We start from the raw sequence: 21,595 nt of genomic DNA on the forward strand, positions 1-21,595 counted from the left end.
GTTGTTAGCCACCATCGTGGCTGCACCTATAGTGCTAGGCATTGAAATAACAGCTGGGGTTGTAGGGGTGGCAGGGTTGGTGTTTAAGTTTGCATCCCGCAGACTGCATCGTAAAGCGTTGAAACACGATGAGATCAGGGTCCTGGCCGAAGCAAAGCTGAACACGGTAAGCGAGCGTATTTCCACGGCACTCACTGACAGTAAGATCTCAGAGGAGGAATTTCGTTCAATCCTCTCTGAACTCGACAAGTACCGTAAGATGAAACAAGAAATCCGGTCCAAGTCTCGTAAGTCTGCTATCAGCGAAGACGAGAAAAAAAAGTACATAGAACAGGGGGTACGAAAAGCCCAGCAAGCCTTTATTACGAACACCAAAGAGATCATAGGCGATTCACATTAAACTGTTTCATTGAGGTCAACATGACATAGTGTCACGTGATCAGGATCGCGGCCATAGTGACACTATTGTGTCACATGGGGCCGGGAAGTTAACTGGGGATTCAAAAGTAGTATATACAATGGCGGCGAGACCTAAGGGCCTGACAAAAGCTTTATTAATGAAAAAAGCTTTACAGAGGCTTTTGTTGGACTTGATCTCGGACAATCATTGTATATACTACTGAGTGAAATATGCTACGGTTTTTAATGCGCGGAATTTGTTTTTCAAAGCATATCCAATAACATGTAGTGTTTATGCTTCATTAATGTTCATATTTACATGTTGTTTACTGATTTATATTTTACAATGTATGTCTGGTCCCGGATTCTGTTCAAGTATACGATTAAATGTTGCCAGAGTGCATGCTGCAACCTGATTCCGGTCCTTGCAAGCCGTATGTGAAGAGGTATTTTTTCAACAACATCACCGGTCTGTGCGAGCCTTTTGGTTACGGAGGATGTGAAGGGAATGCCAACCGGTTCATGACCAAAGAGGAGTGTCTGCAAAGATGTTACTGCTCTGATCAAAGTGTGTTCCAGATCAAAATTAGGCTGTTTTTCATACATATGTATTTGAAATGCTTAACATGTGCTAGTCAGTTCCCACAAACATAGTCCTCATTTTACATATACATTAAGGATAAGTCAGGTCTACCACTGATGTTAGTTAGTCTACCCATCAGTACGTCACACATGCTTTAACAGGTACGTCACATAAACACCACTGTTTGTCATATGTGCCGTTCGGTTGATATAAACGCCCATTGTCAGTCATGTCTGCCCATCAGTTCAAATACACGCCCGATGTTGGTCATACCTGGATATTACTTCACATACACGCCCGGTGTTGGTCATACCTGGATATTACTTCACACACGCCCGATGTTGGTCATACCTGGATATTACTTCCAATACACGTCCGGTGTTGGGAATACCTGGACACTTCACACACACGTCCGGTGTTGAGTATACCTGGATATTACTTCACATACACGCCCGATGTCGGTCATACCTGGATATTACTTCACATACACGTCAGGTGTTGGGCATACCTGGACACTTCACACACACGTCCGGTGTTGGGCATACCTGGATATAACTTCACACACACCTCCGATGTTTGGCATGCCTGGAAATTACTTCACATACACGTCAGGTGTTGGGCATACCAGGACACTTCACACACACGTCCGATGTTGGGCATACCTGGATATTACTTCACACACAGGTCCGATCTTGGGCATGCCTGGACACTTCACACACACGTCCGGTGTTGGGCATACCTGGATATTACTTTACATACACGTCCGATGTTAGTCATACCTGGATATTACTTCACATACACGTCAGGTGTTGGGCATACCTGGATATTACTTCACATACACGCCCGATGTTGGTCATACTTGGACATTACTTCACACACACGTCCGGTGTTGGGCATACCTGGATATTACTTCAAACACACGTCCGGTGTTGGTCACACCTGGACACTTTACATACACGTCAGGTGTTGATCATACCTGGATATTACTTCACACACACGCCCAATGTTGGTCATACCTGGACACTTCAGATACATATCAGGTGTTGGTCATACCTGGATATTATTTCACATACACGCCCGATGTTGGTCATACCTGGACATTACTTCACACACACGTACGATGTTGGGCATACCTGGATATTACTTCACTTACACGTCTGGTGTAGGTCACACCTTGATATTACTTCATATACACGTCCGATGTTGGGCTCACCTGGATATTACTTCACATACACGTCCGATGTTGGTCATACCTGGATATTACTTCACATACACGCTCGATGTTGGTCATACCTGGATATTACTTCCAATACACGTCCGGTATTTGGAATACCTGGACACTTCACACACAAGTCCGGTGTTGAGCATACCTGGATATTACTTCACATTTACACCAGATGTCGGTCATACCTGGATATTACTTCACACACACGTCCGGTGTTGGGCATACCTGGACACTTCACACACACACATCCGGCGTTGGGCATACCTGGATATTACTTCACATACACGTCCGATGTTGAGCATGCCTGGACACTTCACATACAAGTCAGGTGTTGGTCATACCTGGATATTACTTCACACACACGCCCGATGTTGGTCATACCTGGACACTTCACATACACGTCAGGTGTTGGTCATACGTGGATATTACTTCACATACACATCAGGTGTTGGTCATACCTCGACATTACTTCACATACACGTCCGGTGTTGGGCATACCTGGATATTACTTCACTTACACGTCAGGTGTTGGTCACACCTGGATATTACTTCACGTACACGTCCGATGTTGGGCTCACCTGGATATTACTTCACATACACGTCCGATGTTGGTCATACCTGGATATTACTTCACATACACGTCCGATGTTGGGCATACCTGGATATTACTTCACATACACGTCCGATGTTGGTCATACCTTGATATTACATCACATGTGCACGTCCAATGTTGATCATACCTGGATATTACTTCACATACACGTCAAACGTGGGTCATACCTGGATATTACTTTGCATACACGTAAAGTGTTGGTCATACCTGAACATTTCTTCTGACATACGCCCAGGCTGGTCATACCTAGACATTGCTTCACATAAACGCGAATTGTTAGTTGTGTCTGCCCATCACTTTACAGTTTTCACACACACACACACACACACACACACACACACACACACACACACACACACACACACACACACACACACACACACACACACACACACACACACACACACACACACACACACACACACACACACACACACACACACACACACACACACACACACACACACACACACACCTACTTTAAGTCGTATCTGCCTGTAACTTCAAATACACACCCATTGTAGGTTTTGTCCATCATATGACATCATATGAGAGTCGTATGCGCCAATCAGTTCACATATACACTTCAGTGTCGGTGGTGTCTGGCGAATCACTTTACATACACACCTTTTGCTAGTCATATCTGAAAAACAATTCATATTTGCTAATCACTTTATATACTCCTTCCTTGTTAGTCATTCCTAAACATTGCTCCACTTGTTATTGGTCTTGTCTGCCCATAAATTCACATGCATGCTCCCGTCTACGCCCACCCCTTGTTACTAGTTCATATATTCGCCAAAGTTCACATTTATCGCTGCTGTAAGTCATATCTGCCAATCACTTCATATATACATCTATTGTTAGCTACGTCTATCCATCACTTCATATATACACCCATTGTTAGCTATGTCTATCCATCACTTCACATACACACCCCTAGTTAGCTATGTCTATCCATCACTTTACATACACGCCCATTGTTAGCTATGCCTATCCATAACTTCACATACACACCGATTGTTAGCTATGTCTATCCATCACTTCACATACACGCCCCTTGTTAGCTATGTCTATCCATCACTTCACATACACGCCCCTTGTTAGCTATGTCTAGCCATAACTTCACATACACACCTATTTTTAGCTATGTCTATACATCACTTCATATATACACCCATTGTTAGCTATGTCTATCCATCACTTCACATACACGCCCCATGTTAGCTATGTCTATCCATCACTTCACATACACGCCCCATGTTAGCTATGTCTATCCATCACATCACATACACACACATTGTTAGCTATGTCTATCCATCACTTCATTCATATATACACCCATTGTTAGCTATGTCTATCCATCACTTCACATACACGCCCCATGTTAGCTATGTCTATCCATCACATCACATACACACACATTGTTAGCTATGTCTATCCATCACTTCACATACACAGCCATTGTTAGCTATGTCTATCCATCACTTCACATACACACACATTGTTAGCTATGTCTATCCATCACTTCACATACACGCCCCATGTTAGCTATGTCTATCCACCACATCACATACACACACATTGTTAGCTATGTCTATCCATCACTTCACATACACACCCATTGTTAGCTATGTCTATCCATCACTTCACATACACGCCCATTGTTAGCTATGTCTATCCATCACTTCACATACACGCCCATTGTTAGCTATTGTTAGCTATGTCTATCCATCACTTCACATACACACCTATTTTTAGCTATGCTCTATCCATCACTGTTAGCTATGTCTATCCATCACTTCACATACACACCCATTGTTAGCTATGTCTATCCATCACTTCACATACACACCCATTGTTAGCTATGTCTATCCATCACTTCACATACACACCGATTGTTAGCTATGTCTATCCATCACTTCACATACACACCTATTGTTAGCTATGTCTATCCATATCCATCACTTCACATACACACCCCTCTTGTTAACTATGTCTAGCCATAACTTCACATACACACCTATTTTTAGCTATGTCTATACATCACTTCATATACACACCGATTGTTAGCTATGTCTATCCATCACTTCACATACACACCCATTGTTAGCTATGTCTATCCATCACTTCACATACACGCCCATTGTTAACTATGTCTAGCCATAACTTCACATACACACCCATTGTTAGCTATGTCTATCCATCACTTCACATACACACCGATTGTTAGCTATGACTATCCATCACTTCACATACACACCGATTGTTAGCTATGTCTATCCATCACTTCACATACACACCGATTGTTAGCTATGACTATCCATCACTTCACATACACGCCCCTTGTTAACTATGTCTAGCCATAACTTCACATACACACCTATTTTTAGCTATGTCTATACATCACTTCATATATACACCCATTGTTAGCTATGTCTATCCATCACTTCACATACACGCCCCATGTTAGCTATGTCTATCCATCACTTCACATACACGCCCACCGTTAGCTATGTCTATCCATCACATCACATACACACATTGTTAGCTATGTCTATCCATCACTTCACATACACACCCATTGTTAGCTTTGTTTATCCATAACTTCACATACACGCCCATTGTTAGCTATGCCTATCCATAACTTCACATACACACCCATTGTTAGCTATGTCTATCCATCACTTCACATACTCGCCCAATGTAAACTATGTCTATCATCACTTCACAGACACACCAACTGTTAACTATGTCTATCCATCACTCCACATACACACCTATTGTTAGCTATGTCTATCCATCACTGTACATACACACCCATTGTTAGCTATGTCTATCCATCACTTCAGATACACACCCATTGTTAGCTATGTCTATCCATCACTTCACATACACACCCCTTAATAGCTATGTCTATCCATCACTGCACATACACACCTATCGTTAGCTATGTCTATCCATCACTTCACATACACACCTATTGTAAGCTATCTCTATCGATCACTTCACATAGACCCCTATTGTTAGCTATGTCTATCCATCACTTCACAGACACACCAACTGTTACCTATGTCTATCCATCACTTCACATACACACTTATTGTTAGCTATGTCTAACAATCACTTCACATACACACCCACTGTTAGCTATGTCTATCCATCACTTCACATACACACCTATTGTTAGCTATGTCTTTCTATCATTTCATATATACACCCGCTGTTAGCTTTGTCTATCTATCATTTCATATACACACCCATTGTTAGCTATGTCTATACATCACTTCATATATACACCCACTGTTAGATTTGTCTATCATTTCACATACTCACCCATTGTTAGCTATGTCTATCCATCACTTCAAATACACACCCACTGTTAGCTATGTCTATCGATCACTTCACATACACACCTATTGTTAGCTAAGTCTATCCATCACTTCATATATACTCCCATTTTTAGCTATGTCTATCCATCACTTCACATACACGCCCACTATTAGGTATGTCTATCCATCACTTCACATGCACACCCACTGTTAGCTATGTCTATCCATTACTTCACATACACACCCACTGTTAGCTATGTCTATCCATTACTTCACAGACACACCAACTGTTAGCTATGTCTATCCATTACTTCACATACACACCCACTGTTAGCTATGTCTATCCATCACTTCACAGACACACCAACTGTTAGCTATGTCTATCCATTACTTCACATACACACCCACTGTTAGCTATGTCTATCCATCACTTCACAGACACACCAACTGTTAGCTATGTCTATCCATTACTTCACATACACACCCACTGTTAGCTATGTCTATCCATCACTTCATATATACACCCATTGTTAGCTATGTCTATCCATCACTGCACATACGCACCCACTGTTAGCTATGTCTATCCATCACTGCACATACACACCCACTGTTAGCTATGTCTATCTATCACTGCACATACACGCCCACTGTTAGCTATGTCTATCCATCACTGCACATACACGAGAACTATTAGCAATGTCTATCCATCACTGCACATACACGAGAACTATAAGCAATGTCTATCCATTACTTCACATGCACACCCATTGTTAGCTATGTCTATCCATCACTGCACAGACACACTAACTGTTAGCTATGTCTATCCATCACTGCACATGCACACCCACTATTAGCTATGTCTATCCATCACTTCACAGACACACCAACTGTTAGCTATGTCTATCCATCACTGCACATGCACACCCACTATTAGCTATGTCTATCCATCACTTCACAGACATACCAACTGTTAGCTATGTCTATCCATCACTGCACATACACACCCATTGTTAGCTATGTCTATCCATCACTGCACATACACGCCCACTATTAGCTATGTCTATCCATCACTGCACATACACGCCCACTATTAGCTATGTCTATCCATCACTGCACATACAAGTCTATTGTTAGTTCTCCCGATCAATCACTTCAGGTGCATTCCCATTGATAGAATGTCTAGCAATCCACATTTATTACCCTTTTCTTAAACCAGAGAAGGTTGGTTAAATTGGGACGATGCTGAAATTGGCTTTTACACTCGTGAACTCTCTGATGGTAGCAAATATTCAACATTCTACACACAAACGCACGCAAGCACACACACGTGTACGTGTATGTGTGCGTGCGTGCGTTTGTGTCTAGAATATACTGTAGAACTAACAGACATATCCACATATATATGTTTATATCGTGGACAAAGTTTACTGTTTATGCAATGTAAACATTATTTCTGTTGACAGGGTGTTACCTCCATCCTGACTCTGGTTCCTGCACAAAGAAATTAACACGATACTTCTTCAATGTCACCAGTGGGCAGTGCGGGAAGTTTCAATATGGGGGATGTCAAGGAAACGGAAATAGGTTTGCGACATTAACCGACTGCAGTATCACATGTCGGTGTTCGTCTTGTGTGGTAGCAAATGGTCAGTGTTCTGGCTATTTCTACAACAAACATACTCAAACATGTCGCTATACGTCTAGGAGAAGCTGCAGTGCTAGTCAGCCAAACATGTTTGACACCGCTGCTCTGTGCACTAATAAATGTAACATCTGTGATTTGCCAATGGACCAAGGACCGTGTACCGGACAAATAGGGTTATACTACTACGACAAAACACCCCCACGACCAGGGTGCCGCCGATTCCTGTGGGGAGGATGTGGAGGTAATGCCAACAAGTTCGTGGACGAAGAAATGTGCCATTTCAAATGCGGTGGTGCTGATTACCCTGAACAAGAGAACAACACACATCAAGCTGAAAACCTTTCAAAGGGTGTGATTCCGGTTTGAAGACATAACAATGCCGAAATATATCTCGCTACCATTTTACCCAAACGTAAACAAGATGATCTAGTGTCGTCGATGCAACGAGATGATTTCGATATGAACCATATTCTCTTCAGACACCTACGTAAGTGCGTTACATTCTAAGTGCACGACTATCGCATTAAAAGGATTGAGGTACAAACAGTTCGGTATTTTATTGTCGTTGTTTACACGACACCCTTGTTTTATCCATTTTTAATTCTGATAACATTGGACATATCATCTCGACATGATTTAGAGAGAGAGAGAGAGATTTTGCACGAGTTTCGTATAAATCGTATAGCACACTTGAGAGTGCAATACTTTCTTTATTATCTATTCTATTTATGTACATTTGTGCAGTAAAACACTGTAAGCCCTCTTCATTGACGTCACGTTCAATTTTATTTGTTTAATGACGTCACAGACGACGAAATACAGAAACAATGGTTGCTAGTCGTATGACACACTTGCTCGCCTAATAAATAGAGGATATTATATAAGTGCCCATATCATGGTATGTTTACGACACGAGTGGTAAATTGTTGGTATTTCCCGAGCGATAGAGAGGGATATACCGATATTTAAGCACGGTGTCGTAAACATAGTATGATATGGACATGAATATAATATTCTCTTTATTACCAAAGTCGTCAAATTGAGAAAAATATACCCAAATCTACTTTCAAACATAGGCTAGGTACCTGCCGTCGCCTATGTAGAACGCAACGTCAGAGAAGAAACGTGACGTCATAGCATTGTTCATGACGTCACGCCACCATGACAAAGTGATATTTTGCCCTAGGGCATCGTATGAAAGATATGAACCCCGATATTTTCGCCCTCGTGGGTAATAATCTCTATTTATTATCCATAAGTTTGAACATAAGTCATGTCATATTTTTAATACGTGCACATGTGCACATATCACTTTTGCCTGGCAACTTTCGTCGTCTGTGACGTCATTAAACAATTGAACGTGACGTCAATGAACAGGGCAGTCACACTTGCTTACCGTGTTTTCTTACACACCTGTGAGTGAGACACCCATGTGAGAAAACTGGTATCACACATATGTGCGAGATCGATTTCTAATCCCGTGATTGGCTACTCCATGGCGTTCGTGTTAGTGTACTTTCCAAAACATCCCAACCGATTCTAGATTTATCGGCGACGTTTCAGAAATATTCAGACGTGTTTCTTCACAGCAGACGAAATGTTTGTTTTTGTTCCGAGGTTTAGCCGTGTTTACGTCGCGGAATTGTGGGACAAATGTAGGGGAATCCCCGGATTTAATGAACATATTTACATTAGGACGTCATTAGATAATGATACGCTAATAAATGTTTGATACAACCGTTTTTAACGTTGCCATTAACTAATGATGCATTAAGGATTTTATGTATCATTAGTGTTTAAAGTTGACATTAGTTAATGAAGCAATGATACAACCGGATCCTGGTCTTTTAGCAGCAGGATGATTATCAAAATGGGGGAGAACAACTGGATCCAGCACTTCCTGGATATATTGATCACCGTCAAATTCCCACGTATTGTCAACAAGTTAAGTTTACAGTCTTGAGAGACACATCCCCACAACATGACTGAACGTCCGTCATGTCAGCGCATGTCCAGCGCATGGAAGTAAATGTCCCTCGAGAATATCTGTGTACCGCTCACTGTTCATATTCCCTTCAAATACACAGAGGGGCGTTGCCCCTAACACAGATATGCCACCCCACACGTTAAATTTCGGACTTTACTTTGGGCGCTGATACAAAGGTTTTCAGTTTGTTTGGTCCAGAATTTCAGTGTATTACGAAACAGACACACAGAACTTTCATATGAGAAAATCACATTGTCCCAGTTTAAATTTCTATGCTGTAAGCACCAGTTCAACCTTCGCTCCTTTTGTTCAGGTTTCATGATCGGTGATGGAATTCCTCGACTTTTCGGCCAACCCCTTGCATGCAGCTCAGTTCTAATTTGTCTTCTTACAGACAGCCACAGTTCCTCTATCAATCATATCCAGCCTTAAGTTTTCTAAACTCCTTCGTTTGTTTTTAGAAACAAGAATACCAAGCCGCCTCCTGTCACCGACAGTCAATTTTCTGGACCTACCTGCGCCTCCCTGGTGCTCAGTGCCATATCCATTTGCAATATTTTTCAAAACACGATAAACAGTGGACAAAGGGATGCCTGTTCTACTTGAAATCACTTTAGCTGATCTGATGTCCTTGTTATAATACTCTAAAATCAACTTCCTCTTCTCTAAATCTTCCATACTGAGGATCACTGAAAATGTCGCCTGCTAGCAAGTAAACAAACGGGGATAACTCTTCACAAACTAATGAAAAAAAGGATTCACGGAGTTGTCTCTCTTGAAGGAACCCAAGCACTTGATAGCTGGTCAAGGTTGTTTATACTAGAAATCCAATTAAACATATTCCTAAAATTCTCAATAATTTCTGGTCATACTATATAACCTCTGTCAACTGTAAGTCAATCAACACCCCAGCGGCATCTTTCAACGTGAGAGCGAGCCAAGCCCTGATGACAATGAGGTTAGCCAAACACCCAAGCTACAGCAGGGACGATCTAATCAGCATATATGAGTCTATTAGACCACTTGGCTTGAACAACTTTTGTCCACCTATAGACGCTTATGTGAATTACATGAAAAGCACTTACAAGAGGCGTTGATGTAGAGTAGGGAGGTAAATACAAAGGCCCATTAGAGTTTATGTGTCAAACAGAGAGTCCCCTGCTGGTCCCAGAGTGCAAGGTGATAACTGTATAAACCTAAATAATCTGATAACTGTGCCACTGTCAACATCACCCAACTCTACCTTAAAGACTGTGAAAACTTGTTTGCTGAATGCCAGGTCAGTCCGCAATAAGGCAAAAAAGATAAATGACTATTTTCTAGAACAGCACTAACCACCATCTCGTCTTAACTGGCGACTTCAATAAACAGATGGACAAACTTGATAATCCACTGACTGAACAATTCTTGGACATGTTATATTCATCCGGGCTGAATCAGCATATTGACCAGGCCACACACAGGAACGGCCACACTCTTGACTGAGTAATAACCAAATCTGACGATAACATAATATCTTCCTCACACGTGGTAGACGTGGGTTATCAGACCATAGCAGTGTATTCTGGGACTTGCAAATCGAGGAACCAGGTCCGCTAAGAAAGAAGTTGACCAATCGTAAAACACGTGCAATAGGCATGCAATCCGTCATGATCACTGAGGATCTGCACAACACTCTAGCGGACATTAACATTGCGGGCATTGATTCCACTGATGCCAAAGCTGTAGCATACAATAATACTTTGTCCCAGGTCCTCGATTAGCATGCACCACGGGCCACCATAGTTATTAGACCGAGGTGTGCCTGGATGACCGACGACATTTTCAAAGCTAAACACGGATGTTGACGTGCCGAAAATACATGGTGCTGGTACTGGACTGGTTGTACACAGACAACTGTTTCCAGCCTGTAGAAAAAGGGTCTACTCCCTTGTGCGTAAGTCCAAATTGTCTCATGTAAAGAAACAGATAGTCGACAACAAAAAAGACACTAAAAAGCTGTACAGGATTGTTAAGTCTCTCACAGAAACAAAGGCTGATACACACAAAACAATGCATCTAAAGTTTTGTCTATGAAGCGGGCGAATGATATAGCTACCTTCTTTGTAGACAAAGTGGACAGGATTGTGGACAGCATTACCTCTTCAGGTCCCAGCCACAATGCCTTGACATATGACACCAGATTCCATGGCACAGAACTCTCCACTTTCGCTCCTGCAACTGAGTGTAGTGTGAGCAAGGTGATTCAGGCAGCACCAAACAAGACAAGTTCACAAGATCCCATCCCAACATGGATACTTAACCTTTGTCTCCCTGCGGTCGCCTCTCCAGCATCCTCAGTGATCAAGTTGGCTTTAGAATCTGGCATCGTACCAAGTGTCTGAACCTGTGGTTCCTATCGTACTGAGCAGGATTACCATTGCAACGACCGAAAAACGTCATCGGTAGGGTAAAACTAACCTGTCTGCAATGCTTCAAGGAAGCAATTGTGACTCCCATTCTAAGGAAACAATCACTAGATCCGGATGTTTTTAAGAACCTACACCCAGTCTCCAACCTCAGTTTCCTTTCAAAAATCATGGAAAAGGTTGTTCTCTCCCAACTGCAATCACACATCAATGATCACAGACTAACTGAAATATTTCAGTCGGCCTATAAGCGATCACACAGCACGGAAACAGCCCTTGTGAGAGTACAAAATGTTGTAGAAGGGTATTTCTTCTCGTCCTCCTAGACCTCTCTGTGGCCTTTGACTCCATGTGTCACAACATCCTTCTGTCAAGACTGAAAAACACATTCGGCATCTCTGGCAGGGTTCTTGACTGGATCGAGACTTACTTGCGAAACCAATCCATGCGTGTGTAAGTGGACGGTATAACATCAGCCCCGAAAATCATCAAACATGGTGTCCCGCAAGGATCCGTTTAAGGTCCTGTTTTGTTCACATGCTATTCCCAGCCACTGGGGAACATCATCAAAGGTCACTCTTTGGACTTCCATGGATACGCCGACGATTAGCAGTTGTATGTGGCGGTTAGACCATTGAATGTTAGCACAGGAATCCACAGCATACAAGTCTGCATCAGCGACGTTCATGATTGGATGTCTGCTAACTACCTGCAATTTAACAAGGACAAAACAGAATTCATTATATTTGGTACTCAACAACAGCTCGCCAAGATTCCAGATACCATCAACCTATCTGTGGACAAGATCTGTGTTGCTCCAGCTACAACTGTCAAGAATCTGGGCGTTGTCATAGATAGAACCATGTCAGGTAAACATCAGGCACTCAACACAGACAAAGTAGCAAACTTTCAAATCGCTAACATCGGCAAACTCCGAAAGTGCCTTTATAACGAAAGTTGCAAATTCTGATTCAGTCTCAAGTAACCAGCAGACTCGATTACTGTAAATCTCTAGTGTTTGGATCTGGCGTAATCTCTCACTTACAGAGAGTTCAGAACAAGGCTACTCGTGTTGTCACCCGCGCCAGAAAGGATTCTCACATTACACCAATTCTCAGAGATTTATACTGGTTGCTCATTAGACATCGGGTCAGTTTCAAGTTACTCATCTTGACGTACAATGCTCTCTATGTTGAACCATCGCCTGCTTATTTAAACAACCTGCAATCGGTCTACCACCCATCTAGAACCTTACGTTTTGTCCAGAAGGAGCAACTGGTCGTTCCATTAGCATCAACAAAGGCTGGAAATCGAGCATTCTCAGTTGCAGCTCCCTCCCTGTGGAACGTGGTCCCCCTTGACATCAGGAACAGTGACTCTCTCCCAACTTTAAAGAGAAAACTCAAAGCATTTCTTTTCTCATCTACTGATTGAACTGTAATAAAGTGACTTCTAACGTGTAAAGCACCATTGAGCAGTTGCATATAGCTCAAAATAGGGGCTGTACAAAGCAGTTATTATCATTATCAAATGTAACGGTTGGTTGAATATCCTTTGACGCAAATGTTGCATTCCACTGCCTCGAAAGTCTACAAGCGTCCATCAGTTACATAAAGAAGGAATCGGCTTTCATCAGATCAATGTATAAGTCCTCAGATTCCAGCATTGCCTGGTAAACAACATGATGATCGCTCAGTAGAGGACAATTGATGACCCTTAGAAGAGTTGTACCCGGTGCAACTCTTGTAGGCTTAACAATGAACCTTACTACATCAAGAGTTATCTCCCTTATGTAGCCGACGGCTTCCTTTGTTGACATTGCAGATTTGACAGCAGAAGAGAAAAGAAAGCTGGCTCTGGGTGATTTTGAAAGGGATGTGACTAATGCAATAGAGTTAGCTGGTAGACATAAGATTCCTCTGTCTACAGTTTACAGGACTTTGAAGAATATTCAGCCAGGAGTTGGGTTTGAGCACAAGACATGGGCAGGGAGGCCAAGAAAGTTCAGTACTACGGATTGCCGGCAACTTTGTCAGATTGTGTGTACGGGAAAATTGAAAAGCCTTGAGAATATCAGAAATAAGATGATTAATAGAGTATGTCCTCAGGTGTATGAAGATAATTGGATTTTCCAGCATGATAACGAGCCAAAACACACAGCGGGCTACACAAAACAGTGGTTGTCCGGCGAAAATGTTCAAATTTTAGACTGGCCCAGCTACAGTCCTGATCTTAACCCTATTGAGAATGTGTGGGGGGATAATGAAGGAGAGAATAAACCAAAACGGACTTTGAGGATATTGTGGATATCAAGAAACAAGTGGTCGAATATTGGGAAACACTGTCACACGATTTCCTAGAAACTTTGATCGTTAGTGTACCTAGGCGCAATTCACTCGTGTATTGCAGGGCAAGGAGGTCTCACAAAGTAATGAAAACACCTTGACTGAAAGAGAATTATATTTCAACATATTCATGAAAGTAAAACTTCTATAGTTTATATGCATGTATTATGTATTTGGCGAAACAACTTTCTCATTATTTTCGGGGAATATTGTAAATGCTGTTGCATGTGAAACCACACTCATCAATATTCCAGCTTTAAGACGTGGGTATGTTAATAATGACATCCAGACATAAACATTAATGACACAATTTGGATACAAGGACAAGTACCAGCCAAGCCAGTGATTCTGATCCCCTTAGATGTCTCATACAACAACCATGGGCATGTCCAGTCTTAAGTGTAAAAGGAGCGTTGCTTTAACATCGATAAAGCAGTGACATAGGGTCTACATTGTTGAAGTAATTGATTATATAATATTAATAAAAACATATACAAGCACCCCATTTACATGTTTACAAAATATATACGGGGAAGCCCAAACCATCATAACCCACAGTGACATGCCACAAATACTGCAACAAGTACATTTGCAGATACAAAATTGACTTTGCTGAAAACAAATCACTCGTTGTTATAAACCATTAGACTTTGCGACTTGATATTTTGTCAGAATATGTTTTGTGATGTACTTTTTCATGGACACCGTTTGGTTGAGGTCACTCGCTGTGTTTACACCAGTCCCCTGAGCGCCAGATATAACAACTTCTGTGCATCAGGCTAATACTGCTGGGCCAAAATTCAACGAAGATTACATCGCGTAGGTTATAAGAATTATTCGGAAAGGGATAACAATTTAGAAAATCAACAGGGAAATGTGTGTCGCATGATACAGGGGGGAAACTGACATGGTGAATTCGTCGATGGAAGAAATTGTTGTTTACTGATGAGACACAATTAGTAATTGGACCACATAACAGCATTTGTGTTTGGAGAAAAGCCTCAGAGAAGTGGAGCCGGAAATACCTGAATGTGCTAAAAGGTCACTTGGCGTCATAATTTGGTGGGATGTGTCAGCTACATATGAGTAGGTATATTGCAACCAGTCGAAGGCAATATAAACTCAGAAAAGTACATCAATATATTTGATACGAATTTGTGGCCTGTTGTCGCTAAGGAATTGAAACGATCCTTTGATCTTTCAGGATGAGACCACTGCCTGGAAAACTACGAGCATCATACCCATGGCATGTACAGTCCTCAGATGTTAATATACACATGGAAATTAATTAAGCGACACCCGATACATTTTGTATTAAATTTGTACCTTTTAAATACTGTGATGTTTTGATGGTGTACAGATTTGAATAGTGCTTCCTTTAGTGAATGTTCAGTTTGGGGATTACACCCATCGCGCAAACACAACATGACATACATGGAATTCAAGGTACCCACGTGCCCCGCAAAAAGCACTTTCAATCGGATGTGCCAAAAGGTATAAAATAATAAAAATTTGTGATAATTTACTCAGAACTCATCAATATGGCACGGCAGGGATATTCACAAGTGAGGAGATGGGAAATTATTGGCATGCATAAAACAGGAATGTTCGCTAGAGCGATTGGTCGTCAGCTGAACATTCGTCACTCTATCATTAACAGACTTGTGAAAACATTCATTCAGATCATGCCCTGGCACGTCTTGTGGGACGTCAATCCTGAACACCACAATTGGCGTATTGAAAACCCTTTGGCTTTCAAACAGAGCTGTGAGCAACAGAACAGTGAGAAACTGCTTGAAGTCAATCGGCATGAGGGCAGGATGGGTAATTAAGCATCAAGCACTAACTACTCTCCAGAAAAGAGCCTATTTGGATTGGTGTTTGGCCCGAAGTCAGTGGTATTTGACGTCATAAAGGAAGGTCCAATAGTCGGACGAGAGCCACTTCCTTTCACACATCACAGATGGCCGTCAACGTATTTGGAGGACCAAAAACACTGCATATGTGCCAAGAAACATGCAGACTTCAGTTCCGTTTTGTGGGGGGTCACTTATGGTCTGGGGATGTCTTCCCCATGACTGTAAGCTGGATTTTGTCACTATTCAGGGGAATCTCAATGGCGATCGCTACATCCAGGACATCCTTGACCCCGTCCTTGTACTTCATTTTGACAATCATGCTTTAGCTACTTGTCCTTTATTCATGAATGACAACGCTTGGCCTCACCATTCCCGTGCTGTGAAGGAGTATCTTCAGAACCACGCGATCACCCAACTCGCCCGGCCTGCTATGAGTCCAGATATGAATCCTTAAGAACATGTCTGAGACATTATTGGACTTCGAATCCAAAAACTGGAACCTCGTCCACAGAATCTTGCTGGTTTAGAGGCTGCATTGCATCGTGAGTGGCAGCAGCTGCCTTTGAAACGAATTCAACGACTCACTGGAGGCATGAGGAGACGGGTCGACTCCGTCATCCAGGCTCGTGGTGGGTACACTCGCTACTGACATTTTGTTGGTGATTTGTCTCCTTGATACCTCACAGAACACTTTCTGCCAGAAATGAACTTATCTGTGCCTTTGTCGATCTCCACAGCACCAAAGTTGTATAGTGGAACAATTTTGCTGAAATTCCCACTTCAGAATCACATGTCTAAAAAAGATTAAAACATGTTATCACCTTTTACCATTGTGTGTTATTCATTACTCAATAAGTTCAACTTTCATGGTAGAGTAGTGTTTGACCCATTCCTGACTTGATATGATGGCAGTTTTACATCATACTTATCCAAAGTCGACAAAATCTGATGTCGCTTAATTAATTTCCATGTGTATATTACAAAAAAATGTCTGGAGATGTGTGAACATCTTCAGAGAAACTGTAAACAAAAACACTGATATCGTCTCTTTAACTGATTTGGGCTGGTTTTCAACAAATTGATATTTGTTGTTTATACCTCGTTGTGGTCGAAAAGTCGGAAAGGGGCATGGCTGAGAGAGCGTCGGTTTCTGATTATAATTCCACCGAGTCAGGGGCATTCGCTGTTATAATTTTTTCAGGGTTATTCATATAAAGTAGTGGGGATGTTTTCATGACGATGCATATCCCAGGTAGACACCGATGTTGAACATGAGCGGTTAAAGATATCCCGAGGCCTCTCTCAGCATGAACTGTAGTGGAACCAAATCCACGTTGTCATTTGGAATTAGGCAACGAAGTGTACGTGTCGGCCAAGACCTGGAATGGCAAGTCCTGTCCTACCAAGTTGGTTCCGAGTCTGAACTTGAAACAATGGCTTAGTTTACCCGAAGGTTTCGCGGAAGTGGACGAAGCTAGGAAAGAAGGGACAAAGAGACACAGTATTCATTTTGGGGATAATCTCTACCTCACCTTAGACGACATTGGAGTGGATCTTAGAAAGTGGACTTGGGATCACGAAAGTTAAAAGTGGACAAACGAGATAAAGAATTATTCTTTCTACGGATCAGTGGAAGAGGCTAAAGAGTTGAGTTCAGTTGATGCCGGACTATGTCCCAAATTGAAAGACATGGTCCCTTGCATTCTTCAAGACAATCACCAAAATCAGATGGGTTACCTGAGCTGTTTACACACCCATGTCAGCGTCACATCCACCGGGATATCAACTGTACGTCCCCAACCACGACAAGTGGTATCGATTCTTCAACCTGCAATACGATGGTAAACTGGACCCTTACGTACCGATCATGAGAGGGGAACGATGAACGGCCATGATGACCATGGTCACAGCCTTGGAACTGTACAATCCGGAATGGCATATAAAGAAAACAGAAAACGAATGATGACATTATTATAAACTTGTCGTGCCAACCCAACAAACGCTGGAACAGGTCAAAGCGAAGTTGAAGAGAGAAAGGGAAAGTTTCAATCGGCCAAGGGACACCACAATGGAAGGAGTGTCAAGAAAAACGAATGAAAATAGGTTTTTAGAATATACAAAAGACTAAAGTTGTCATTGAATACTTCATTTGTAGTAGGACTGCTGATGTGTGAACATCATCATGCATCTTTTTAGATAAAAGCAGCTAGTGGGCAGGTTTGCCGTCATTTAGACTTGGACCACCATGCAGTCAACAAAGTGTCATGTGTGCTATCAGACTTTTTCCAGGACAGACAATATGTTGAGACATAGAAGACAGAAACATCAACAACCCTCTCCTCCTCCTGATGGCCCTTCTCATCCTTCTCCTCCTGGCCCTCCTCCTTCGTCAACGCCGACCTGGCAGCAGCACAGGCAAGTGCTGTACAGTCTTTGGAAGAATTTAGGCTATTACATCCATTCACAATGATCATCTCAGGGCCAACGTCCTGTGGGAAAATCTACTTAGTGAAGCAGCTTCTAGACAGGATGAACATTAAACCTTCACCTGAACGTATTATATGGCTCTACAAACGATGGCAGCCACTGTATAACACCATTCAAAACTGTGTTTATCCCTACGTTGAATTTCATCAAGGCATTCCTTCTGATCTCGAAAAGTTTCTGCTCGACGACTTCATGTCTACTGCCAGCAAAGATCCAGACATTACAGATCTTTTTACCAAAGGAAGTCATCATTGTAATCTCTCGGTGATCGCCTTGAACCAGAATTTGTTAGCACTAATTAGTCTCTGTTGAGCAGTGAAGTGGCTCTCGGACTTAATGAGTTAATATCTGTCAATAAACTATTTTCATGTTATGTTGAAATCATTTCGTCAATTTGTCGTGACACCCCTCACACACGTACAAATCATAGCATATCGTCCGCGTGAGTAAGGGACACAGGGTTTTTTCAAACGGCCGGGCGAGATCAATGAAATTCTTTTGTATGGTCACGCATTAGGGTGAGTCGTGAAAGGAATGCCTTTGTTGAATTAAGCTCGATCGGCGGATTGTTACTATAAGCACCCTAATACTGTACACTCGTACAGACGTGAAGGAATTAAGAACTGAACTGGAACACGCTTATAATGACTTCTGACTACACGCGTAATAAGGGGGAAATGCTAATGTCTCAGGTCAATCTATTATTTTTGTTTTTTCGCGTGTGTTTTTTTAATCGTCAGTGCTATATGACCTATTTATATCAAAAGTGAAAAATAAATTAACGTCTTTCGCTTCTTACCTCGATTTAATGTTTGACGTCGTCAAACAACATACGATGTTTCAATCGTTGACGACGCTAATGACTAGTGTGGGGACGCTACGAACATTTATACTGAGAAATGATTCTTCTTTGGTGGAATTATGATCAAAAACCAATCGCGACTTGTGACTGTATCGATTTTTTCGAACGGTTAAGGACGCTGTTAGAGTGTGACTCATGCCACCCAAATGGACAATGAACCGACCGTGACATCATGTGGTTGAATGCCTCTGATTGGGTGGAATTATAATCGGACACCGACACACCCTCAGCCACGCCCCTTTCCGACTACAACGAGGTATATACAACACATATTTGAAGCTTGTACAGTTCTATTCCAAAGAGATCTCCAAGTTCCATTTATGTCAACTCTTCTATCGGGGAGCAAAACAATGTATGAAAACTTAACAGGTCAAGTTTGCTGAAATACATATGTACTGGATATATTCACGATACATAGCGATTCCTCTTGTTTTAGATGCTGCTCATGCTGTTCATCACTGGATTGTCTGGTCCAGACTCGATTACTTACAGACCGCCGCCACATAGCTGGAATATTACTGAGTGCGGCATAGAACTAAACGCACTCACTGTTTTAGGTGCAAATTCTCTGCCAGATGTATACGGTGAGGTGAGGTGAGGTGAAATTGGGTTTAACGTCGTGCTTGAGAATATTTCACTCATATGACGACGTGCATGTGTGTGTATGTGTATGTGCGGCTGCTTGTACTAGCCCAGACTGAAGCCGGTTTTATAGTGCTAGCCCACTGAGATACCATGCCGCAGTGAAGCATGAATACCCCACTCAGACACATTATACTGACTCCGAACCGACCAGTCCTTGTTGTACCCAGTAATGCCGAGCGCCAGGCAGGGACCAACAAGTACCATATTTTAACGTCTTTTGGTATGACGCGGTCGGGGATCGAACAGTACTGTCGGAAATAGAAAAAAAATGTTTTTAGGCTGTTACTCTGTATCCCTAAAATTTACACAATTGCAAATAGCATATGTCGAAATAACCCACTTCGGCCTAACTGGGCGTTCAGTGGGATGCGTAATACGATATCCAGAAAAGCATGTTTACTCGTAAAATCGGGCAAAACTTAGAAAAAATACGAATAGCTGCTGAAAACAATAGATCAGACTATAGATGGCAATTAGGTCGCTCAGCCAGGTATGACGACGGACCGTCGACTCACCTGGCATGAAATGCACGTGCTGCCTACAGGCACAAGGGGTCATCTCAAAGATATTTTGTGCTTTTTCATGTGTGTTGACTATGTCTCATCTACTGATTAACATCTTACGTGTCTTTCTTTCATAAAGTTTATGTTGAGATATGTAAGAGAGTATGATACCCGAAAACCATAGAAACGCATCGTAGTATATAGGTGGCATGACCACCCGAAGATCGACAGGACTGGATATTATTTGTAAATTGTTATGACGTGCCGTGTACCTCCCCAGTATAATTGCCCTAAAGGATTATCTTATCTTAGCTGATATCTCTATCCCCAAGCCCGACCCCAGGTTTTGCTTTTGAGGCGACCCCTCCTATCTGTTTCTTTTTATAGTGACAGTGAGACTGCATGGTAGCTACATCCTTAATAGTTTCGGCATAAAAGTTATTATTTTTTACGTCAGCTATCGTTTATAATGAATCTACGTCTAATTTCAAATTGGGCATTTAAAAAGTGTCCTTTGTAATACAATATCGTCGCACACTAATTTGCATAAAGCCATGGTCTGTTCCAAATAAGTCTTTTTGGACTTAGAAAAAAACCGCATTGCTCATTTCTGCACTAATTTCCCCTCAGTAAAGTCCTTTTTCTCCGTTTCCTATCTCTCTACCACTGAGACTGTAGTTAGGCCGAACTTAGTTTAACAGA

The 21,595-nt window shown here is 42.0% G+C and overlaps 1 protein-coding gene across 1 annotated transcript; it reads left to right on the forward strand.

Annotated features, from left to right (window-relative positions):
- The first annotated feature begins 786 nt into the window (after positions 1–786).
- LOC124282142 (carboxypeptidase inhibitor SmCI-like) lies at positions 787–8,163 on the forward strand. Its single transcript, XM_046718112.1, has 2 exons — positions 787–967; positions 7,616–8,163. Exons 1-2 carry the CDS (start codon positions 787–789, stop codon positions 8,161–8,163), a joined length of 729 nt encoding a protein of 242 aa, XP_046574068.1.
- Positions 8,164–21,595: the final 13,432 nt, after the last annotated feature.

The sequence above is a fragment of the Haliotis rubra genome, unplaced genomic scaffold (assembly GCF_003918875.1).
Source record: "Haliotis rubra isolate DU_JTF1 unplaced genomic scaffold, ASM391887v1 Scf293, whole genome shotgun sequence".
Classification (NCBI taxonomy): domain Eukaryota; kingdom Metazoa; phylum Mollusca; class Gastropoda; order Lepetellida; family Haliotidae; genus Haliotis; species Haliotis rubra.

Excerpts from the sequence above, each read along its gene's own strand:
- LOC124282142 (XM_046718112.1), top strand. The coding sequence starts at position 787 with ATGTTGCCAGAGTGCATGCTGCAACCTGATTCCGGTCCTTGCAAGCCG. Across the intron at positions 968-7,615 it reads ATGTTACTGCTCTGATCAAA|GGTGTTACCTCCATCCTGAC; the intron begins GTGTGTTCCAGA and ends TTCTGTTGACAG.